Here is a 26092-nt window from a genome sequence, read left to right on the forward strand (position 1 = left end):
CTTGGCTAACTCCCCCAAGCCCCAGCATATAGGCATTTAGAGAGGAGAAGCCTTATGTACATATGACTCAAAATGTGTAGAATCTATAGTATGCTTCCTGGTCTTAGCTTACTTCTTTGCTTTGATTAAATGTATAGTGCAGCATTGAGTGTGGGTCTTATACTAGGCAGGTTCAGGTTCAATGACGCACCGCACCACGTAGCTTTCTAGGCGATTTTGAAACAGCCACTATTCTTCAGCCAAATTCTCCTCAGAGTGTTGTTGCAAGGTAAAATGTGAGGACCACGTGCACTATTCTGAGCTCTTTGAAGAAAGGGCTGAACACTATAGGACTTCTTCGTGAATTCCCATTCTGCAGCCTTTTGTCCCAGCTATTCTCTTATTTTTGTCTGGAGTACAGCAATCCGAATGTCAAAGGCAGCTTGTCTTAGAAGGCTGACATTTCCATTACTTGTTTCTGCATACTCCTATTATTAATGGTCACTTTGATTATTAAAGTTCCATTAGCAAAAAAAGTTTAACCTTGGAAGAGCTCCTCAACCTCTGACTGAAGAGATCCCTTCCCTTTTCAAAGAATATGCCAACAGGTATTCTCTTGTAACGATTTGTCAGCAGATCTAGCAGACAAAATTGTTTCCTTGGACAGTGTCCAGATAATTCCTGCTGTCTCCTCTTTGTGCCAACTTTTCTCCTTTGCCATTTGGTTACACAATGTTTTTCATTATTTAGCAAGAGTGATTATTAGAGACCGAGCAAAGAAACTTAAATAGGTGGCAATCTATGGGCTTCTCCCTTTTTCCTGCAGCCATAGCAGTACATTTTGAACATGTTTTAAAATCTGTGAACAGTCAATACAGGATCCTCAACACAGTGTCCCAATACGTCACAACCTCTTTTTATTCAGAACTATCACTTGTACTATGAGTCCTGTGACAGTTGAGGGAATATTAATGAGCCTCGCTGAGTTTTAAAAGCTGCCTGCTAAAAGCCTTGTGGATGCTAGAAACAGAAGACTTGCAGGAGAATGGAATAAATTGGACATTAACTGGCCCAGCCCCACATCTAACCTCCTGCAAACAGAAGCTAACACACTCATCCCTACAATTTGGCAGAGTAGAGCACCAGATTATAAGAACCATTATAGAGATACCAACTGTCAGCTATTGAAAAAAGTATTTTTTACAATGCTGAATGTGGTTCTTTCACACCAGGTGCCAATATGCTTTGGAGACAAACTCATAGCATTGGGGAGTTGGAAGGAGGCTCGCTAACATCATGTTTTTCAAACACATAGTCAAATATTAGGCGAAAAATGGAATGTGCTGGGGGAAAAGGGGTTAGCATGAAGATTAGTAAACATTTTCAAATATTTAAGGGATCTATGGCCTTCTGCCTTCTAGTGTTGCTGAATTACAATTCCCATCAGCCCCAGCAACCAAAGCCAGTGGCTGGGATAATGGGAGTTATAGTTCAGCAACATCTGCAGAGCCACACCTGGTTCAAGGGATTCCATGAAAGACTAAGAACATATTTATTCATTCTAGAAACTGAGCAGAGAACAAGCAGCAGCAAACAGTTTGAGTTGCACATACACACTCAATTAATTTTGATTAAACACCTGGAATCATCTGCGGTTCTATATGAAGGAGCAGATTGGGTGAAGAGGACCAAATCTCACAGGTTCTGTCTGGTTGTGACCTTGATTCAGAACGGGCACATGAAGTTAGTGTTCCTTTTCTTCCTATAAATGCTGTCCAAAGGACCACTTTCATAGCTAATTATGACCAAAAAGGAATTAGCCAGAATTGGCAAATGTGCAAAGATAGTTCTTAAAACCCAAATGGCAATTCTGAAATGGAAAGGGGCATTAGTTAAGTTGAGAGCTGGGAAATACTATCTATGTGAATAGTGTTTTCATAGAACACCCACTCCTGCAAAAAATAAGGGGGGGGGGGAGAATTCTGACACCTAGCAGAAGCCCGTGTTGTCACGTGTGGAAAAGGCATCACACATTAATGTTTAGCAACGATGCATATTAGGGAAGCAGTGGGAATCAGAATGTCCCACATAGATGGCACACTGAGTACAGTATATGTATATGTTTAATGCCAGTTTTAATAGTAACATTTAAAAATGGGATAGCATCTAACAGCAAAATAAGACTTGGTTCAGTTGCTACATACAGAATGCTGTTTAGGTTGCATAAACTCATGGCTTTCTGTAGGTCATTACTTCTGCCCATATCTGTAGGATCAGGTGATCAGCGTAACAAAACTGATTTAGTCTGTAAAGGTCTTTTGTGACTTCATTTTAAAGGTTTGCTATTGTGTCTATGGGATATATACACAAGCTAAAGTTTCAAATGTTTCATTACGTTTCGGAATTGGCCTTTCAGTAAGGCCCAAAATGGACAATTCACAGATATGAGTAAGGAGTGTGTTGGTTGAGATAGAGAAAAACTCTTGGAAGAACTATACTGTATATATTTATGCATGGGAGATACTAAAGTTGTACACTACTCTCTGCATTTCTTCAGTTATCTTCATTGTACAGAGGCCCTAAGTGGGGGGGGGGGAATAATGCAAAGGATAATTGCATTACTTAGGATATTCCAATTAAAAAGGTGATGCATCAGCACCCTCTCAAACTTGATCAATACTCAGGTCCAGGGATTCATGAGTTTCTTTATGGACTCTGTAATAATAATAAAAAGAGCATAGACTGCAAATCAAACTCACTGAAGATATATTTTGCAACCTGTATAAATCATCTTTAGTTTTGCTGATTACAGTATGAATGCCTCATCTAGTTTTTTTAGGTTATCTCCACTTCCCTTCTGAAACATCTGGTTCACACAAGCATGTTAATTACTACAGCATCAAGTAGTGACTTCCATGTGTGAATAGGGCTATCACAAATCTTACCATGCAGGGAGAAGAACCACTTTGCTTTGTTTTTTTTTATATAATTAAGCTTATGATTTAATAGAATCTTAAGGACCCCGAGTGTGTTTCCCAACCTTGTGCCTCCAGCTGTTTTTGAACTACAACTCCCATCATCCCTGACTAGCAAGACCAGTGGCAAGGGATGATGGGAATTGTAGTCCAAAAACAGCTGGAGGCACAAGGTTGGGAAACACTGAATTCTAGTCTAACTCCTTGCAACGCAGGCATCTTAATACATCTAATTTGAAACCATACGGGACCCTGCTTAGCTTTGCAAATGTGCCAGCAGTTTTATTGCTGCACCACTAGGAGGCATCCGCTGAGAAACAGCAGCTTGGATCCAGAGGTGGTGTGTGAGGCAACGTTGCAAAATTCCTTTAATTTTCCCTTTCTGGTGCAACATCCTGTTTCCTGTCTCACATCATTCGTTCAGTTCACAGAGATGTGGGTGGTGGGTGGGATGTAGCATAAAGAAAGAGGCAGGCAAGTCTAGTGCATGAGTAAAAGTCCACTCAATCTTCTCTGGGCCCAACGCTTCCTCCCCACAGGAAATAGCTCTATGTCCTCAACTAGTAAAGGTAAAGGTACCCCTAACCGTTAGGTCCAGCTGCGGACGACTCTGGGGTTGCGGCACTCATCTCGCTCTATAGGCCAAGGGAGCCAACGTTTGTCTGCAGACAGCTTCCGGGTCATGTGGCCGGCATGACTAAGCCGCTTCTGGCAAACCAGAGCAGCGCATGGAAACGCTGTTTACGTTCCCGCCATAGCGGTACCTATTTATCTACTTGCACTTGACGTGCTTTCAAACTGCTAGGTGGCCAGGAGCTGGGACTGAACAATGGGCGCTCACCCCGTCGCAGGGATTCAAACCGCCGACCTTCCCATAGACAAGCCCTAGGCTGTGTGGTTTAGACCACAGCGCCACCCACGTCCCTTATGTCCTCAACTACTGAGCAATAAATTCATGAATGTGAATGTGTTAATTGGGTCTGAAGTGTGTTAAATGAGTGATAATTGGGTCAGAAAGTGTGCAGAAATCCTAATAGATGAAGATTTGTTAACCATGTCGATATAACCTAATACATCTAGGAACCTGTTTGCCCCAGACCTTTATGTAATGCAGGTAATGGGTACTGTATTATTACCAGATAGAGGTAATATATATATATATATATAAAACCTACTTTCTCAGAAATCAGAGTAACTTTCCTAATCACAGAATACTCTTATGTATATTTTTATCAGTAAGCCACCTTGAGTGCTATCAGAGAAAGAGGCAGGGTTTGTTTTATAAATAAATAAATATATTATAATAATTACTCAGAAGTAAGATGCATTGTGTTCATTGGTGCATGCTCATGCTCGTAAGCATATTTCAGATTGCAGCCTCATTCTGATTTGATTAACTGGTGGCCACCTAAGCATACATATTGGGGGGGATAAGTCCCATTGGACTCAGTGGGATTTACTTCTGCTTAAATATGTTTTGTTTTACTGTTGATTCAGCTAGGTAGCCGTGTCCAGTAGCACCTTATAGACCAACTAAGTTTGTTCTGGTATAAGCTTTCGTGTGCATGCACACTTCTTCAGATATCTTATACCAGAACAAACTTACCGTAGTTGGCCTATAAAGTGCTACTGGAATTTTTCATTTATTTTTTAATATTTGTTTTACTGTATTAGCCTATCAATGTTTAGAAGTCAAAATATGGATCTAATTTGAATAAGGAGCTCACCCCCAAACCCCAAAGTGCCATGAATGCTGAATACAGTATATTTTCATATTTAAATGTATTAGGATGTGCTCTATGAGATGTGTTGAGGAGCTTTCTGGTGTAGAGGGGTCCGTCCCCCCACTTCTGACTTTTAAAACAACTGTAGAACCTTAACAATATTTTAAGAACTCAGTGTAGTGGAGTCACTAGAAGAGATGGAAAGATGATGCAAAAATACCTTCAAAAAGAGACATTTCTCAGTAATTTGGATAAATACTTAGGCAATTTTTGAATTCCACACGGCATTCTGGGATAGATTGTTCCCTTAGGACACCCAAATGTTCACATCCTGTTTTTAGTATTTTGCAAAAGTGCTTTACTCTGTCGCAGCCTGCCTTCAGTAAATGGCTTTTAATTGCTAAAATAACCAGTACGTGCAAATGCTTACTGGTAGTAAAGCTTTTAAACCATTTAAAATGCTTTAACTGCTCTGGTTTGAGTACCATCAACATTTCAGTTTTTAATGGAATTGTATCTGCAGATGCCAAGTAAGAAGCTTTTGTTTCTTCAGGTTAGATGATTGGGGCTGCAATACTATAGGTGCCTATCTGAGGGTGAGCCCCAGTGAATTTACTGGGCTTACTTCTGAGTATCATAGAATCTTAGAGTTGGAAGGGACTCCAAGGGTCATCTAGTCCAAGGAACTGTTACACCAGGCATAGGCAAACTCCGGCCCTCCAGATGTTTGGGACTGCAATTCCCATTATCCCTGGCTAACAGGACCAGTGGTCAGGGATTATGGGAATTGTAGTCCCAAACATCTGGAGGGCTGGAGTTTCCCTATGCCTGTGTTACACGATGGTTATTTAAACTAGCCACTTTCACAGTCGACTTGGTTTGAACCAGGAGTCAGCAAACTTTTTCAGCAGGGGGCAGTCCACTGTCCCTCAGACCTTGTGGGGGGCCAGACTACATTTTGAAGAAGAAGAAGAAAGAACGAATTCCTATGCTCCACAAATAAGCCAGAGATGCATTTTAAAGAAAAGCACACATTCTACTCATGTAAAAACACGCTGTTTCCGTGGGACGGATTTAGAAGGCAATTGGGCTGGATCCGGCCCCGGGCCTTAGTTTACCTACCTATGTTTTAAACTAACAATAGTGATAGCAACAGTTTGTCACTCCAGACTTCTTCTCCTAGCCACGTGGGAAAAGATGGGAGAAGAAGCGAAGTAGTAGTCCAGTTTAGGAAGTATTGTACCAAATGGGGAGTCAAAAACACATTCAAACATTGGGTCAGTTTACTATACATTTTGCATTTTTTTCTTTGAAGCAAGGTAATACCGGTAAGTTACTACACCAAGAAGAGAAGAGTGTTCATTTTGTCCCAGTCTCTGGATCTACAGTTTTTGCTGGTGGCCTTGATTGCAGCTTTTTCAAACAATAGATTTGAAAATCAAATTGCACTTCATCTGTTGAGAGATCTATAACTTTTTACTAAAATAGAAACGCCGTTAAACATTTATTACAACCTAAGATCTACACTGTATCACCCCTGAATTATTTGTTTTACTTCTATGGTACTTCTTCCTTTGCTCTTATGCTTTCTTCAGGGGAAAACACACTCACAAAAATATTTGGATAATTTTGATCTGTTGTATATTCTTAATTTTTTTTTTTGAAAGGATTACTCATTTTCCTGTGGCAGTCTTTAAAAGTTTAAATTAATACTTCTTTGCATGCCTTAATTCTTTTCTCCTCTGCAATTAATATCTCTTGCATTTGTAAACAAACCTCTTGAGGAAACTAATGATGTGTGTACTAAATTTACAAATCCCTTTTCAGTGAGGATAATGTTGTTGCTGCTTACTCCTCACCTTCGTAACTTTTCATTTTGATAAAACTGCTTCAGAAGAAATCACCCCTAGGATAGGTGAAGAATAATGGATAGCAGTTCAAAATATGAAACACAGTGGTGTTTGTTTTATTTTAATGTTAATATCCTTTAGTGATACTCAATAACCTTTCCATACAGACCAGTCCTTTCACCATTCTTGTGTTGTCCGAGCTTCCATACTGGACTGCTGATTATAGGGCTATAATTATTAATTTGTAGAAAAGATGAAGTTAAAAGCCCCCTAAAGCAGAGGTCCCAGCTCCCCAAAGTACGGTCCCTCTTTGTCCCTGTCACATGAGGGATGGGGAGAGATTGACATCGGAGAGCTGTTAGCCTACTGACTATATGTACAATCCAATCACACTCTTGCCCAGACCCCACCCTGGAGCCAATTAGCTTAGTCAGGTGGCTTTGGAGAGTTGGGACCTTGGAGTAAACCTGATTGGTAACCTCTACTTAGCTTCTGTAAATAGGTTAGAATACTGAGAAGCTGACTTGTACACACATTAGCATGGTAATGCTAATTCTAAGGAAAGGATATGTGTGCATCAGCATGCCATTTTGATTTAAATGGCCTCACTTTCCATCTTCTAGTATATATGGGATTATATGGCGTATTTGGTTGGCATTGTAATATGCTTCTGTGTTGGGGATTCCCCATCCTCCTATGGCCTCACTTTCCAGAAGCCTTGTTCCTTATACAAAGTAGTGCAGCTATAAGATCAATGAGCTCCTCAAGGATTTTTAGAGTTGCTTCAGTTTCCAGCTGTTCCATGGGACAACATACCTCCGCATATATATATAGTTTATCCTGTTCTGTCGGCAGTTTAATCAGTATCTGGCTGGCCTGGCAGGTGAGCTGTCATTGTGGATTGGTCACTAGGGAGCTATTTGTGCAGTCAGGGATACAATACTGTAGAGATAAGAGGGCTGGTCGAGAAATAGTGTAGGCAAAACTGTCTTTGTTCGGCTGGCTACTCAAGGGAATGTAAACCTGAAAAGCCCTCAGATTGCATGCCCAGATCATATTGTATAAGACATGACCCCTTCTATCTAGCAGCCTTTTATCTAACATCCTTTCAAGTTCTTACCTACTGCTTGCCAAAGTAAGCTGATGATGAATAGAGTTCTGTAGTGTGGTTTTCTTTCTTCCAAAAAGCTATCAAATATTGTCACATTGAGGGGGGAAATACTTTCATTTCTCTTTCTTCATTTCCCTTCTCCATTGCAAAAACCATTCCTCAGCTTTTCCTGATACACTTCTAATTTGCATAGGTACATCTTATGAATTAGTCCACAAATATAAGCACTAATCCTTTGTTTTGCAATATATTTAATACTGGCATAATTAACAGTTATTTTTCTTACCCCTTCATCCCCATCAAGAAATGGAAAAGGGAGAGAGAAACCAGAAACAAGTGGTGGTGGGTGAGAAATATCTATAAGTAATGGCTGATAACCTAAATAAAACAAACCCTGAAATTTAACATATTCCTATTCTTTTTTTTAATGTCAAATGCATTTTTATAAAAGAGTCTTGGTTTACAAAAGTATGTGTAATGTCTCCCTCTCTCTCTCTTTTCCAAAATAGCCATGATCAAAATGATCACCCTCCCAAAACTAACCTACCTGTTCCAAACCCTCCCAATCGGGATTCCTCCAACTCAACTCCGAAGATGGCACTCTTTTATCTTCTCACATAAAAAAACAAGAATAAGCCCCAAATACCTGCACCTCCCCACCCCAGAAGGAGGATGGGGAATCACCAACATAGAAGCATATTACATTGCCAACCAAATACACCATATAATCCCGTATATACTAGAAGATGAGACAAAACAACGGATACACCTAGAGAAGAACACAATTGAAAACACCTGCACCACAGCATACCCACTCCTCCCAAACAAACTAAGGAAAATTCCCACAACACTTAACAGGTACAAGCAGACCATGCTCAAAGCATGGAAAACAGAAATAGGTAAACTATCCCCAACCCTATCCCCACTAATTCCCCTGGCATACCACCCATTATTCCACCAGGCAGCACAAAACCTCCAGATAAAAACCTGGCATGTGCACAGATTGAAGGGAATAAAATGTAACCCTGACATTTCCTGAAATAAATTTTTGGGCCGCATTTAGAATATTTTTTTCCACAAATTATCCGAACTCTGCCATTCATTCCACTGTGACTGATCAAGTTGATCAGATGGTTCATAATTTTTTGCTGCAACCTGGAAATTATTTCTATTATTGATCCAAACTGAAATTCTTGTCCTGAAGCTGTCGTTTTAATTTGCTTAGCAAGTGCAGTCCTGGCTACTACCAAGTTTTGGTAAAGGCCTTCTATAAAGGAGGGTAGTCTTTAGACATAGTCTTCTTGACCTAGTAGGGTGGTCAGATGCAAAAGAGGCGGGGGGGGGCTCCTGCACTGGTAATAGTAGAGGGAATTGTTGTGCAAGCTGCACCTACTGAAATTCCCTTCTCTTCACAACTATTAAAGATGCAAGAGCCTTCATCAACCCTCTTTTGCATCCTCGTTTTCACCTGGTTGTCCTAATCTAGAGCCTTGCCTCCCAGCTCCTTAACTACAGCTAGCAGGCACTGCTATCTGTATAGCTGAATTCCTTCTGCTGTTTGGTTCACATCAGCATGGCCAGAACAAAGACTGGCCGGATGGAAGCATCATATTTGTTGTAGTTATAGTTAAGAGAAATTTTATTTGCTTCTGTTTGCACTTCAGATTATTGTCACCAGTCCTGAACTTCAAAGATGGGTAGAAAGTTACATTAATAAATAGATACAGCAAATTCCCTGCCTTGGCTATGGTGTTTAATGACTGTTTTGTCTATTTGGCAGTACTTTACCTATTCCATTAGTGTGTTTCCAGGAAGTAGTCCTCACCCGTTTTTGTATCTGTGAAACATCCGCTCCATAGCAACTCGTTGCCATTAAAGTGAACAGGTATATTATAATAATAATAATAATAATAATAATAATAATAATAATAATAATAATAATAATTTATTATTTGTACTCTGCCCATCTAGCTGGGTTTCCCCAGCCACTGTGGGCAGCTTCCACAAAGACCAAAAATACACTAAGATGTCACACATTAAAAACTTAGCTTGAAAAGTTGGTCTTATTTAGCGAGCATTACTTCAAGTCCCTGGAGGTGCAAGGGATTTAACTAAGTGGATATTTTAAGCATTTGCCCTATTGTGGTTACAGGTAACAAGATAACTGTCTTTGCATGTTTGGTTGAAGTTTAAACTTACTGAAGACAAGACATGCTGACTGTGGCAGTACCTACTGTATTTCCTGGAATCAAAGTTTAAAGGATTCTGTTTGATTGCCTATCTCACTTCTATATGCCTGTAGGATAGGGGGGGGGGGGAACAATTTACAGTATATGAAACAGACTTTCATTTATTTTTATTTTTATTTTAGTATTCCCTCTCTCTTTCTCTTTCTCTTACTCTCTGGACTGGGTGAGATCTTGTGCTATGAGGCAGATATGGGGTTCTCAATCTGTGCAAGCCTTGAATGATGAATACAAAGATGAGGAGAAGCATTTTGCAGGGCAGAACTGGTGGATGAGAGAGTGCAGATGTCCCTTCTCACTGATTCTTCAGTGCAACCCATTCCTGGGTCAATTTTTCACCCTTTTTCTCCTAGCTGGGTTTAAATATTTAAATATTATTGTTATTATGTCATTTTATTTTGCCACAGTATCCCAAAGGCCAAAGGCCCAGTTACAAAGTTTTTGCCTAGCGCCTGATGATCTATAATAGTGGCACCAGGTGAACCTCCTAGAGGTTGTGGGGTGCATTCCACAAATTGGTAGCCACTACAGAAAAGGCCCGTTCTTGTGTTGCCACCCTCTGAGACTCTCGTGGAGGGGGCACACAAAGCAGGTTCTCAGATTATGATCACATGGTCTGGGTCAATTCATGAGGAGGGGCAGTCCTTGAGCTATTGCAGTCCTGAGCGATTTAAGGCTCTATAGGTGAAAACTTTGAATTGGCACCTGTGCAGTCAGGCTAGGATTGGCGTTATTTGCTCAAACTGTCTTGCCTTGGTGAGCAACCTGGCTGCTGAATTCTACACCAGCTGAAATTGTTCAGGGGAAGGGACCATAGGGCAGAAATAGTGGCTGAATGATTTTTTATTATTATTAAGGTGAGGCTATAAGAGCATAAGAAAATCCCTACTGGACCAGGTCAAATGCCCATCTAGTCCAGCATTCAGTTGTCCCTGTGGTCAGCCAGATGTTTATGAGAAGCCTGTAAGCAAGGCCTGCAGGCAACAGCGCTATTACTTCTCTACTGCAAATGCACCCTTTCCTACTGCACATGTGTTATGGCAAACAAGAGGTTGGGTACCTTAGTTTGCTGGGATCATGCAGTTCTGCCCATGGGATTAATTGTTTAAGCATGAACAGAAGCTATCCAATATGGTTTAAATTGAGAAAGGAAAGAATTCTCTGCCTCTTCACACCTATCCCTGGAATAAAAGTAGAAAGGTTATGGTTATGCTATTAAGACTAATGCATTTGTAAGTTCTGATCATGATGATAATGTAAAATGTTATCTCTAATAGCAAAAAGTGCTCCGGCTCACAGAGGAGTATGTACTTTACATGCAATATGTAGCACCTGCTGTTAATGGCTTTGGTGCATTTGGAATCTCATAGCCTTCATCGTGCATTAATCAGGAGCTCTGTGTTGGTTTATGCTCAATGCCATGGAAGACAGAGGTAAGCCTTACCTGTGAACAAAGTTGAGCCAGAGTCCTCTTGTTGTTCGGCCTTTTCTGAAGCTGCACTTTCCCTTAAGACACTCCCAAAGCACTGCATACAAAAACCCTCTTGGATGAGGGAATGTAAAGGTATTATCCTCATTTTTCCTTTGCTTACTTTGTGGTTACCATGCAAACAGCATGGTATGGTGGTGGTGGTGGGCTTAGCCTTTTCTTCTTCTTTTACCCCTTCAGACTAGATTCCACTAGTGCATGAGCTATGCCTAGTCTAATCTTCCTGGTTGGATTACTGTAATGTGTCCGACTTGGGGCTGCAGCTGAAGATCATGGTGGAGCTTCTGTTGCTACAGAATATACCTGACAAGCATAATCGTATTTTTTTCTGGGCTCAGTTCAAAGTGCTGTGGCCAATTACCTCAAGAGCTACCTCCATTCATTTGAATCTGCTTAACCGTTGAGATAAGCAGCTGGGGCCCTGATCATCAACTGGAGCCCCAAACTGTACCCCACCCCAACCACCTGAAGTACAGCAGTCAGACAACTGAAACAGGGATAGAAGATATAGGGATGCTGTGCGGTAGAAGAAGTTCACTTGGCTCTGTAACAGCTTGCTAATGGGTTCCAGGGGTAGCTTCACCAACAGCGTTGGCTGCTTCTGCTTTTGTAGAGAGTTTTAGCTTTCTTAATTCATAATGTTGGTTCGTTGTTTGGTTCTTTTATGCATTTGTTTACTGCCTTGAATATTTTCTAGAGAGGCAAGTTCAAGGTGTTGGTACTATGGCTCATGAGGCCCTATCAGTAACTTGTGTGCAAACTGCCTTGAGACAGTGTTTTAGAAGGTGATTGATGAATAAGTTATAGTAACAACAGTGCTGTCAATAAATAAAATAATTTGCCCCTAAAAATTGGGGCTTCCTTTTTTCTGTTTCACTTGATGCTCAAGATTGGCTCTGCTATGTGTCACACACACATACATGGGCACAAATCCCTTCTTTTCTAGTTGAATGGCGTTTGAACAATATTTCGTTTGCTTCTAGTTCTTCTGGCTGTTGTTAAAGGAGTTTGCATGTAAATGTGTGTGTTTCTGACAATAATAAAAATAAGCTATAGAGAATGTCAGCGTATTATTCTACCAAAGTGGTTTCTTAATCTAGTTAAAATTGATGTGCAAGTTATTGCTTTGAAAAATCTTAGTTTCGTAGCATGGGAATACACTGCAATCATACAGTTATTCCAAACTCCTCTTTAATGTGACTGAGAAAGTCTGGAATGCTGTTTCTCTGTATTTGCTGTGACATCTTTTGACAAAATTGGCTGTTTACCAAGCTGGAAAATAATGATATTTGATTCTTAACACGATTAAGGCACAGTCAAGCAGACACTGAACGCATTAACAAAGCAAGACTTCTGTATAAAGTTCCTTGCATTTTTCATTTTTTAAAAAAGAACTTGTATTTGGTTTTTTATTTTTATTTTTATCATCTATTTATTCTTATCCCATCTTTTTCCTCTAACGGTTAAAAGTAGCACTACTCTTTAATGAAGGCATATGCTGTGAACTACCATGAGATCTTCAGATGATGGGCAGGATACAAATTTAAATAATAATAGTAATAGTAATCCACACAATCATAGAATTGTAGAGTTGGAAGGGACCCAGAGGTTCATCTAGTCCAAGCCCCTGAAATGCAGGAATCTCAACTAAAGCATCCTACAAGAAAACTACAAGAAAAAAGATTCCACCTAAACATTGGCGTAAGGTCTGGCCTGTTTGTCCAATATAGAGAGCTGAAGGACACTGTTGGCATTTTATGGCATACACAATGTTAGACGATGAGCAATTAAATAGTCCCGAGATGGTATGTGTGATGTTGTTGGGGCCAGACCTTACGCCAAAGAATAAACGGACATAAATCCGACATCAGGAACCACAAGACAGAAAAACCAGTAGGAGAACACTTCAATCTCCCAGGACATTCTATACAAGATCTCAAAGTAGCTGTTCTATTACAAAGGAATTTCAGAAATAGACTGGAAAGAGAAGCTGCTGAATTGCAACTTATCACCAAACTTAAAACTATGGAGAGACCTGGTTTGAACAAAGACATTGGATTCTTATCTCATTATACATGACAAAGCCATTTTTCACCTTCTCACCCCTTGCTTTTTCCTGTTAGACCTATTGCAGTCGTTAAGAGTCGTCAACAGGCTCATCGCAGCTATCTGCCAATCACCCATTCCCACCACCCTTCTGAGTAATACCCCTCCCCACCTTCTCACTATATAGAAAGGTCCGGTGACTTCTGTTTCAGTGTATCTGAAGAAGTGTGCATGCACACGAAAGCTCATACCTAGAACTAACTCAGTTGGTCTTTAAGGTGCTACTGGAAGGAATTTTTTTAAATTCATGTTGTTAGATTGGGCACAAAGAGCAGTTCATTAACTTTGAAAGGGAACACATATGGAATATAACTGATTTGTAAATAACTGTTGATGGCTAAGGTAGGAGTATTAATTGTGCACTATAACATATATAAAAATATTACATGTTTTTCCACATCAGTGGATAAAAAAAACGGAAGAAAGGCTTGTGCAAAATTAACGAATTGCTTTGGAACAGAAAGTGTTAATGAATCCCAGAAAGGACTGAGGCACATTTATACATTCCTAGCAGCATCCCTCCCTACAGTATTTCAGTGGCTCATTGTTTCTCTGCTGGTAGTTTACATACTAAAATGAAAATATATAAATGCATGGAAGTAATAAATAAATAATACCCTTTTCATATAACTTCATGATGTGTCACTTACTCCTTTGGGGGAGAGATTATTGGGTGAATCCTTAGAAAAGGTAGTTAACCAAACTAAGTATATCTGATATTTCTATGCCACCTCTTCATAATTTTGAAATTAGCTTAAAGTACTACAACAGAACAGAGGCAACACCCTCCTACTTTCAACCTTTGCCTCACATTACCTCATTCATCTACAAACAATCCTGCCAACTGTGCTGTAAAAAGTTTCAGTTGCCCATTTCTGCAGATCAAACTGCTGTTAAAGGCACAAGAGCAGGCCAGACCAGTTTTTTCCCCAATCAGCAAGGAAATAAGGGCCATTAAAATGTCTAAGCATGCTTGAGATCGGAACATCTTTTGTTTAAAGATAACCACAATGCTGAATTTTAAAAAAAAAAAAACATCTTGTGGAGAATCACCGCTACACACCAGGAAAGCCATGTACTGAAATGGTCTGCTAGTGTAAAGCATGTGGTGAGGATCTGCTAACACAATGAGGATCTGCTAACACAATGAGCAGGTGCTTTGTGACATTGATTCTAATGGTGTGAACTGGCCACCATGGGTACAATTGGTACAATTCAGTTTTCATTATGCACTGCTACATTGTACTGGTAAAATAACCGCTTCCCAGTATGGGCTGAACTGTCTGTGGCAATGATACAGAAGAAGGTTATCCATCCCAAGTCAGACCATTGGTCCATCTAGCTTAGTATTGTCTTCAACCAGGGTTGCCAACATGGTGCCATCCTGATGCTGTTTGACAGCTTATCCCACCACCCCTGACTATTGGTCCTACTAGCTGGGACTGCTAGGAGTTGGGAGTCCAATAACAACTGGAAGCCACAATTTTGGCTACTCCTAATGCACACAGCTTTCCAGAGTTCAGGCAGGATTATTTCTTAGCCCTACCTGGAGGTGCTGGGGGTTGAACCTAGGGTATTTTGCATGCATGCCAAACATGTATTTTATCACTCAACTATAGACTGTATATTCCAACGACAGACAGGATTTTTGGTATTAGCATTATTCTGAAACAGTAGGGCTACAACTCTGTATCCACGCAGCTGGTAGCAAACCCTCCTGAACACAGTGGGGCTTACTTCCATATCCACATTGTGCTGTAAGTAACTGTACACATACAGTCATGTCTTTTTCATTTTCAATAATGAATTTGAATATATTTGTAAGGTTGGTAAAAAACATAGGAAGCTATAGCACTTGGTAGATCTGTGCATTTGGCACGAGTTTCAATGAAACCCTTTTTTCTTCCGTGATTGACTGTGACACATGCAGTGCTGGCTTTTGTTCTTGCTGTAACTTTTCAAGAGCCCAGGAAGAGATAAGTACAGAATTATAAAGTAGGTAGCTCATAATCTAGGTAAATATTGAAAAAAAAGTTGCATTGTTTTCGCTCCTTTTTTGTATGCAGAGATGGCATTTTTGTTTTCTTACTGTCAAAGATTTCATAAGGCAATAATGAATGCTTCCCAAAATTACTACTTTTGATCCAAAGGAATTAAACAAGAACACATTTGGCTCCATCCTTTTATTATTAAAATTTTAATTGTGACACTTCCTCTGATGAAATAAAAGTGAGTTTTCTGGATGAGAGAAGAGGTGTCCTAATACTCTATTACAAAACTAGAGGAGCTGTTTTTGAAGGAAACCAAACGAGTAAATTTTCTTCTTCCCTGCCTCTTAATGTGGAAAACTTTGTATTCATGCCATTGCCATTGTTCTATGAGGCAAGAAGCGGAAGGGAAATAGAAATCGGAAGGTGGCAATGCCACTATGACTATGGTATTTATGGGCCTAGGAGCCCATCAGAAAGTAATTTTACCCTATGATTTTATCCAATTACTCTCGCTTATCAACATTGCCCATAATTCCTAGCTCTCATTACTGATCTTTCTGCTGTGCATCACACACACACACACTTCCTCTCTTACAGCTTTATTTCAAGGCCTCATTGCAGTCAATCATTTTAGCAAGAGCGTTTATAATATTTAAGGAGATTGTTTCCATATGATGAATATTCAAAGTGAAATACTGGTTCTTATTATGAAGAAGTAATGAAGAACACATCAACATGATGAACCAATCTACTCAATGTAATAGACACAGAGTAAAGTGATACCCTGTGCAGTTTAAGCAAATAAATAAGAAAAATTGCAGAGAAAAATTACTAACAGAGGCACTGTTAATTTTATGTGTTAAAGCACACAACCAATAGCTTTGTGAGGTTATGAGCTTGCTTTTTCAATGTTGTTTTTTTGAAATTATATCTACAGCTCCTTTACGAAACTGAGGACTTGTTTGCATGCTGTTTTTCATGGGAATTTTACCAGAAGATACCCCCATCCATGCACACGTACATACTTCTTTCTTGAATATTTCCTAGAGAAAATAGTTATGCTCTTCTCTGCTATGTTTTGTGGGTGAAGAATGCCACATCAGCTTACACTCAAGATGTTTGGAGAGAAGATCACAGAAAATTAATTGTCTCCGTACCTCAGTGTGGTGTTTTACTTCTGTGGTAACTGTTTCTAAGTTCAGGAAAAAAAACAGAAGCTTCTTCAAATATGCAGTAAATAACGTGGACTCTTTTCTCAAGGTTAATGAAAGGGTTGCCTTCATATAAAATCCATTGACTTTATTTTAGGAATCAGCATTTAGGATTTGTTCTTTTAGAGAAAATTGTTGCAATGAATACAAATTCTGGACCCATCAGCGCTATACCGGCTACAGCAGACAGAAATCCTCTCATCACCTGAAGCGTATTACCTGGGCACTGTGCAGAAAATTGAGAGTAGAATCCCAGCCCATCTGCTGATTTGAAGATTCCAGCTCACATTCCGAAATAACAACCTTGGGTCTAGTTTACTAAGAAACTACAAATTAGTCATGGAAAATTGGAGCTACCAAAAGAGAATTAGTTCTACAGTGCTAGGTAAATGCAAATCAACCCCTTTAATGCAGGTTTCACTGGCACATCTAACATCTGATACAATTTGATCTTCTTTTAAAACAGAGCTAATTGGGAGGAAATTTTGGCTCATAAAAGAGAATGAAACTGTTGATTCTCCCTGAAGCTTTTGACCAGATATCTCATTTGGGAACTATGTGGGCAGTAATGGCAGGCACATAGCCATAAACATGTATTTCTGATTAGCTAGTGTGATGGTTAGGGGTACGTAAGGGCCCAGTGTCCAATTGGGTTCAAACTAAAACAAATTAGAAATAGAACAGATGCTTTACAAAGGGTATTGTATGCTCAGTGGTACAGTGGCCATAATGGAGAGGTGTTTCATACATTTTGTCAGGACATTATTTAGCACCTTGCTTTGGCTGATTGTCTTCTAGTTTTGGAGGACTTTATTGTCTATAAGCAATGAGTCACCCTTATATCATAGTTGTACATTGCAGTCTGTTCATAGAAAGTGGGGGAATTAATGACAGCCAGATCAATTTGCTGCATGATTTTTGTCACTCGTTGAAGACTGCATGAGACAAGATGTCTGTTTCAAAGAGATGTGAGTGTGTAAGACTGGCTTTGCACAAGCATTTTCTATGCCAAAGAGCTGTGGCTTTTGGTATATGTGATAATTCCCACTGTGAAGTCAAGTGCACATTTGAGGTGCTTCCAGCAATATTCTTAAAGGAACACACCATCCAAAAGCAGTCACAGTGAAGCTATGAAAACTGCAAGTATAAAATACTTTTTAAATTAGTACATTTTGGACTGGATATATTAGCCTTCCCTGCACTATTTTAATACCATAGGTCTGGCAGTGCTGTTCACAACTGCTGTGCACAAATACCATCAATCTGTTATGCTTCTTTATCCTTGTCATCATCCTCATCCTGTGAGTTTTTTGGGGGGAAGTAAGAAACACACCCTGGGCAAGCAGCTGTAATGGGAATTGCTGTGCCACTTGTACAAAATGTTCACAGCAGTGCTTACATTAGTTAACCATTCCATTTTGAAAACAATAACAAGAAAGATATATGAATCTTCAGAGACTGTGTTGTAGAGCTTCAAATTAACACAGTTCCTTTTTATAAATGTCAGCAGTGGGATAGAAGGAATCAGTCTAGCTGGGCAACATTTGAAATGTCATTTTTTAAATTTACAATTGGCTCACACTTACTTGTAGATTTTAAAGGCTATTCGTCTGGTGCTCATTCAGTGGAATGTCGCTGCTTGGAATTTGTTGAAAAGGGAGTGTGCAGAAAGACAAGGAGAAGCCACTAGTAAATGTTACTAGCTTCTCAAAGAAAAGAGAAAATTGACCTTAAAAAGAAAAATGTGGCATATGACCAACATATGTCTTTCAACATATGGGGTTAATTTAATAGAGGTCTCTGACTGCGACATATGCAGAAGTGCAAAAATGCAATTCCAATCAGTAGAGATTCCTGTTTATGATTATTACTTTGTCAAAATTAAAATAAATAAAGAAGAAGAAAAATAAACTGGGATGGGTAAGGGCAGGTTTGTATGGAGCCTATCCTGTACTCATATTTATGTCAACTGAGGCATATGACTGGAATCCAACACTCTGTGAGCTGGACTTCTGTTCATGTAGTGGATCTTCAACTTCCACTAGTCCCCTGCACACCCCACAAAATCTATTATGTAGGGTCCTCTTACCCTCTGGAGAAGATTTAAAGGGCTCATGGGGAGGGTCAAGGGGTGGCGAGAGGAAAAGAAAGTAAAGTCCCATTATGCAAGTGGAAATTTTTCCGCTCATGCAGGTACACCCCTGTGTTCTCCCCTCAATTTTAAATGCTATACTAATCTTATATTCAGAACAACACCTTCTTTTGGATGTCAAATGCAAGTTCCATGAGATCAAGGACTGATGACAGAGGACAAGCTTATGTTACACACACATTCTTGTAGATCAGTTTGTTTGTGACTAAGAATTTGAGTTCTGACCCTTGTAGTGTTAACTGGAGAGGAGCTTTTTTCCAAGTAAATGTGCTCATTGATGCTAAATGGAGTGCTGAATAAAGCAAGCACAGCTCTCAAAGAGCTATGTACCTTGCCTGTGTTGTGGTTGGCAGTCCGCATCCGCCTGTCAGCATAAGCTGCTTTTCTCTTCCCTCACAGAAACAGCAGCAATCGATATGCATGAATACCTTGGTTTGTTTTTTTCCTGGAGTTCGTTATTCAGCAAGATGTTTAAGCACATGCCTAATTTGAAGTCTTCAGGAGGTTAATTCTGTTGACTAATCATGTCTTTAAACTTTATGCATATGGTTAAATACTTTGTTAAGGAGTTGTTCTGGTGGAATGAGAGGAAGGAGGAGGAAATAAAATCATCAGGGCATCATGCATATTTGTGTATGTGGCAGTTATTCTTGGTCTTTGTGAACCTCTGTTTTGACAAGGCAAGAAAGGAGCTCTGAAGTGTATTGAGTCATGTATAGGGAAGGGCCATGGCTTAGTGCTAGAGCATCTGCCTTATCTGCAAAAAGTTCCTGGTTCAATTCCTATCATTTCTAGGTAGAGCTAGGAGGGACTGCTATCTGAAATCTGTGCTGCAAGTCACTGTATACATTGATGAACCAAAGGCCTGATTCAGTATAAGGCAGTTTTCTGCATTCTGCAATGTCAGTCACATAGAACCAGCAGTTGAATTACCGGTACTTACTTGATGTGTTTCTGAGATCAATTAGGGAAAACTAGCTGAATCCAAGGGACAACAAGAACCAGGGGGATTCCCTCCCAAGGCTAGAACTAGGGAAGGAGAACAGGAGAAGAATGGCAGCGGTGTAAAATATGACATTATATATTGTTTCCCAAACCCTTTTTCAAGGAAAAATAAATCCACTACATCCATAAAACAAAACAAAAAGACAAGCCCTCCTTCCTGATTAGACCTGCTCATAACCTCTTCTGAGAGTTCCCCTTCTAAAGGATCAGAAGCAAATGAGCTTGTCTTTTAGTGCACAGCTGCTGCTGTTGCTGCTGCTGCTGCTGCTATTTTCCTCCTTGCATATTTTGTCAGCTGTCTTGACCACCTCCCCCAGCTTATTACTTCTAAGAGGCAGTTGTGGAACAGAAAGCAACAAGCAAAGTAGGAACAAATGGCTCTGAGTCTTAAACTTAAGAAGAATCCAACATTTCAATATCCTTTCTGTTTGCTGACCTTATGCAGTGGTCTTTTTGGCAAGTGGTGCTGGAGAGAGGAGTGGAAATTCTATGGGGGCACAGTCTCCACCAAACACTAAACTACACTGTGAGCTAAGGACTGAGTCCAGTAATTCATGTAGTACTGTTGTACTGGTAAGTTCAGACTGAACACAGTAACCTCGTGTTACTGACACAATTTCACCTAGAATTCAGGGCATCAGAAAGAAGATCTGACCTGAATTATCTATGTGGATGTTTGGTACACATTCAGGGCAGTATGGTGTTAAGCCAAAAACAAAAATCAGGCTTCCCCTTCAACAAAATATGCTTCAGAAATGTTAGCAAATTGGATCTTGTGACTGTCATGTTTATGTGATATCTCCCAGGGTGAAGGGTTTAAGTTAAAGACTGTTGATTATTATACTCTATATACTCTGTATATCATATTCACAGATTCAAAGTCCAAGCTTTCCCTGTGATGAAAAAAAAACACACATGAAATTCTAATGCATAGAAAACCATAGGTGAGATTGACACTTATGAATGTGCAATTCTCAACGAAGATGAAAGGGGAGGAGGGCTTGGGGGAGTGATAGTGGAAACCAAGCCATATATCTTTAGATTTTCTTAAGAAGCACATACCTCACATGTGCAGTACAAAAGATGTAGCCTAGTGCAGGAATAACTGGAAGGAAGAGGCACTTGAATATAGATAGAATATAAAATACGAACCCAGACTACATTAAACTCAAGCAAGTTAATCAATAGGTTGTTTTTTTAACCTGGCAAGGCTCTGAAAGAATAAACCCAGAAAACTGTGAACATGGAATCTCTGCTCTTGTATATTAATGCATGTATCTTACATCTATATTTCAGAATTTCCCAGCCTGATGCCCTTCAGATTTTTTGGGACTACAACTCCCATCAGCCCCAGCCAACATGGCCAATGGTCAGGCATAATGGGAGTTGTATTTTGAAACATCTGGAGGGTGCCAGGCTGGGGAAGGCTGCTATTGTAACACATGATGGGAGAAAATGAGATATATGCCCTCTTCAAATTAGCCAGGCACTACCTTAAGTAATGCGTGCTCCACATTGTTATATTCAGCTGTTTTTAATAGGCTTGTCAAGGTCATGTTTCTCATCTGAAATGAGGGTTTGGCATGATTTTCGTCCCCGAAGTGAAATGGAGCTGATCCCAGGATTTAGCAGAAGCAAAGTGCCTTGACAGATTAAGAAGTGCTACATATTTAGGTGACTGAAAGCCAGTGCAAGCTACCAGTCTTTCATTAGTCTCTTGTCAGAGTCATGGTGGGGGATGGAGGAAGAAGGGCACTGCAGAAGAAGCCAACAGCTTAATCTTCTCAATTTATGTTAAAAATAAAGATAAAAGGACAAGCTTTTTGACATAAGTCAGGAGTTATGATCCCGGATGGTAGAGTGTGTCATTACATAAGCTGTTTTCTTCATATATATTTTTATCTTGCCTGCTGAAGCTGCCTTTTGGGCCTATGGGTGATAGTGTAGGAGTTGTTGTGTGGCTCAGTCAGTCTCCAGAGACAGCAATCAAAAGAGTCTACAGAATTTTTTCTAGAGTACATTGTGTGGAACTGCATTAATAAAGAGCTATGGTTGGCAAATGCATCTGAATTGAAGAATGTATGGCTGTGACTTAACTAGCTGCTAGTTTTGTATTTTCTAGGAACTCCAGAAGTTAATGTGTATGTTTGTATGTGTGTGTGTCCTGTACACCTATGACATGATACAGAACTGGTCAGTAAGCATTATATCCCAACCACATTATATTTTGTAGCTTTGATGAACATAGGAATGTTGGTACTTAATTATAATTACTTTTTTGCATTGGCAAGTGATTGGGCAAAACCACAAACTGTGGCTTATATGACTGGGCATTTAAGTCCCTGTGTCAGTGTGAGATGAGTCATTGGCCTGGCTTGTGCATCATACTAAAGACGTGGTTTATAACAAACCACAAGCTGTTCCACAGACAATTAAACAAAACACGACTCTCTTTTTCAAACGTTTATTTAGTTTTCCAGCCTTTGTAACTGGTTGAATGTTTGGGATGTGGTGGCCAAACTAACCATGATTAGGGAAAAGTGCTGGGTTCACATGCGACACCAAACCATAGTTAAAACAAAGCAAGCCATTAACAATCCATGACTTCAGATTATAGTTTGTTGGCAATAAGCAAATGATAGTTAAGCCACTCAGCAGGATTTGGATATCATAGTGAGCTATGGTTTAATAAACTATAGTTTAATAAACAGAGACTTAGCATTATGTGTGAACCAGGCTGTTTTCTTGCATTGGCACAAGAAACTCACTCCTAGCCAAGAATTAACACTGATACGAGTGCTGTTTCCCTTCCTCCAGTACAACAAAGTTGTGGATTATAAAGAATTTAAATGGTCCAGATTAAAAACATGCCAAGTGCCTGTGTATGTGGGGGAAGATCACTGTATGTGAGCTTCAGTTTACGGACGTTAAGCTTCATCCTGTGTACTGCTCTGAATCTGTACAGCTGGGGAGATGCATTTATTTTATGGAAATATTTCTCCATATTTTTGTATTTTACATCCAGAGAAGCTGCTTGCAGGATGCTAAACTGTATTATATTATGTCAAATACCATTCAAGGTCTTGGAGGTTCTTGTAATAAATTATGAGGAAGGGCTCGACTTGTGAAATGTCAAGTCACAGTAAAGTGTTGCATCTGAATAACGTCTCATTGATTATCCATGACCTGACACGCTATCTAGCAGCTTTTGCCTTTCAAAAACCTCTTTGTTTTCTGAATATACCAGCCATTTTTGGTTACTCACACACAGAGGGCAGGGGAACACATTTCCTCTTCTTTTTCCTTTTAAAGGAATACAAGCCAATCTGACTGAAAGTCATTGTGAATATTGGAGGGAAGAAATGTTTTTTTGGGAGCACAGATCTTTGAACTGTAGCACGTGCTGGGTTTCTATTCATAGAGCCTGTACCCGTCCCATATATTGTTCTATATTTGGAATAATTTGCTATATTTATGTATTAGATTATATGGGCTTCTGCCCAGTCATAGGTCTTTGGTCAGAATTTACATACCAGGGAAAGCTGCAGAGAGAAACTGACATTGTACCTGTTATTACTTGCCAGATAATATCATCCATTTGGCTTCCCTTTTTCGTTTCATCAGAGTGATAGGCACCATAGTGCCTAATATTTATTGCAAGTTGATAGATATCCCTAAAATACAAAGGTCTCAGCAGAGATAGATGTGTCTGAATACTTTATTATGTTTTCTTGCTTGTTAGCTCAAGAAAGATAACTATTCACTTTTGATATCTAAGATACTTATTCACTTTGAAATGAATAAAAATGAGGTGGGGTTTCATCCTCAGATTGCCAGATATTGATTCTAGGTGTTTTGGGGATGGCTACTGTGTTTTGCGGGTGGCGCTGTGGGTTAAGCCACAGAGTCTAGGGCTTGCCAATCAGAAGGACGGTGGTTCGAATCCCTGTGACAGGGTGAGCTCTCGTTGCTTGGTCCCTGCTCCTGCCAATCTAGCAGTCCGAAAGCACATCAAAATGCAAGTAGATACCGCTCCGGCGGGAAATAAGTACCGCTCTGGCGGGAAGTTAAACGGCGTTTCCGTTTGCTGTTCTGGTTCGCCAGAAGCGGCTTAGTCATGCTGGCCACATGACCCGGAAGCTGTACGCCGGCTTCCTCAGCCAATAAAGCGAGATGAGCGCCGCAACCCCAGAGTCATCCGTGACTGGACCTAATCGTCAGGGGTCCCTTTACCTTTACTGATTTATGAGATGTTTTCGTAAATATCTCCCATTTTAATCTGATGTACGAGTAACACTGTCTTAGCAAGGATTGAGTTTAGTCTTACTATATGTCCTACCAGAGCCATAGCTAGGTGATCTTGTGTCCCTGGCAGAACTGTCCAGATTGCGCCCCCTAGCCATGGACAAATTAGCTCTTCTTTCTGCCTCTCCTCCAACTCTTCGCCCCATTCAATTCACCCTCTACTATATTTAAAATCATTTCTTATGAGGCAATAATCAATGTTTATATTTATGGGTTATGTCCCACCTCACCACCCCCTAGCTATGGCCCTGTGTAAAGTAAATAAAATTAAAATAAAGGCACAAATAAAGCATTTTATTAACTTCTTAGTACACAAGATATGGACTACTTCATTTAAATGTTACACCTTTCAGTCTAACATTTTCAAGGCGAGCTACAAACATCCTTTTTAAAAGTCATGAAAATTAATTTAAATAAACAATATTTCACAACAACATTTAGAACCCACTGAATCAGTAAAAGCTGCAAGTGCCAATAGATCTGCAGTGTGAAAACATGGTTTCCAGCTTTGCAGGCATTTGCGGCTGTTCAGTTTTTTAGGATTGATGTTCCAGTGCTTTGCACACTGAATAATTAGGCCACATGCTAAACCTGGCAGTGTTTTGGACCACCTGTGCCAGAATTTGGCTATTGTTAAAGACTGACCAGATAGCAGACTGACTTTGTGTAGTTAGATACATATCTTTCTGGAGTAAAGATATTGGGCTCATTGAATGGTTGCTACCTGTTTATGAAAGCTTTTGTATAGCCAGCCTAGGCCAGGCTGGTGTTTAGCCAAGTATGGCTTGCCAACAGATTGACTTCAGTCCCAAAGGCGCACTCCTCCATTGTCTCCTGAGACAGACGGATGCCAACCAGGCTTGATCTTGTGAAATATTACAGTTGCATTGTAAAAACTTACAAATTTGCGCCAAACCTGAATATTACCTTGTATAAATAAAAGTTCTAAATTGCATTGTTGTTGTTGTTGTTAAAGAAAATAATATATTATTGTTTTACAGAAGCACCTCTGAAACCGGAAGAAAATCCTGCAGAGGCTTTCACTGATTCATCCCTCTTTGCTCACTGGGGTCAGGATCTGAGCCCCGAGAACAGACGTATTGCCCTCAAACAATTCCAGTATTATGGCTACAATGCTTACCTGAGTGATCGTCTCCCCTTGGATAGACCATTGCCTGACTTTAGACCCAATGGGTAAGAAATACCTTCTGGTGGGCATAATTCATGTTGTCTTCGGAATATTTTTTAAATTGTAAATTAGTCAATTTTTTAAAACTTGAAATGTATTAAATAAAAAAGATATAATCTGGCCCAGATCAAGCACTTTCAAGAACAATAGATTTTAACAGATGAATTAAGAATGCACTTAAATATCTTCCATCAAGAAAAAATCAAGTGGTTTAATGTTGGCTAAGTCATGCCCATGGTCTTCAGAGTTCTTATCCCAATAATTGTCCATAAAGTAAGGGTTATTTCACATAATTAAATCAACACCATGTTCAACTTTGTTTTTAAAACACTCCAGTTGGGAAAGAAATGAAGAAGTAAACACTTAGCAAGTGATACTTGATTTGTTGCAATAACATTAAAGATTAGAAAAAGCACTTTGTGGTGTGTATGTGTTAGCAGACTTTGCAGCTTGGATGAATTATATTGAGGTAGTCACAGTTTCTGGAGTTCAGAGGCTTTATTCATGCAGGGACTATTTATAGGATGAGTAGAGATAAGAAAGAAAAAGTAGAAATTTTGTTTGTAAAGAACAACAAACAAAATGACCCAGCTTTTAGGTTGGAGTTAACTTAGACAGAGAAGTTTACAAACAAGTGCTGGCTAGGTTAATAGATAAACAGTGCCCTTGTGTGGTTTAAAGCAACACATACATTAACTAGAAACTTAGGAGAAGGAAATATACAGTGGTACCTCAGGTTACAGACACTTCAGGTTACAG

General features: G+C 39.7%; 1 protein-coding gene and 1 long non-coding RNA gene across 3 annotated transcripts in view; one reads left to right on the plus strand and one right to left on the minus strand.

The window, feature by feature from the left end:
- The window catches only part of GALNT18 (polypeptide N-acetylgalactosaminyltransferase 18), a 334135-nt gene that overhangs the window by 189309 nt on the left and 118734 nt on the right, over positions 1-26092 (plus strand). For both annotated transcript variants that reach the window (XM_081840990.1, XM_081840989.1), the window contains exon 2: positions 25146-25338. In XM_081840990.1, the coding sequence (XP_081697116.1) occupies positions 25146-25338 (193 nt within the window). The remainder of the gene's footprint in view (positions 1-25145; positions 25339-26092) is intronic.
- LOC309330954 overlaps positions 1-26092 on the minus strand; it is a 69729-nt gene that overhangs the window by 25473 nt on the left and 18164 nt on the right. The gene's annotated exons all lie outside the window — the stretch shown is intronic.

This window comes from Podarcis erhardii (genome assembly GCF_964252035.2).
Source record: "Podarcis erhardii genome assembly, chromosome: 1".
Taxonomy (NCBI): Eukaryota; Metazoa; Chordata; class Lepidosauria; order Squamata; family Lacertidae; genus Podarcis; species Podarcis erhardii.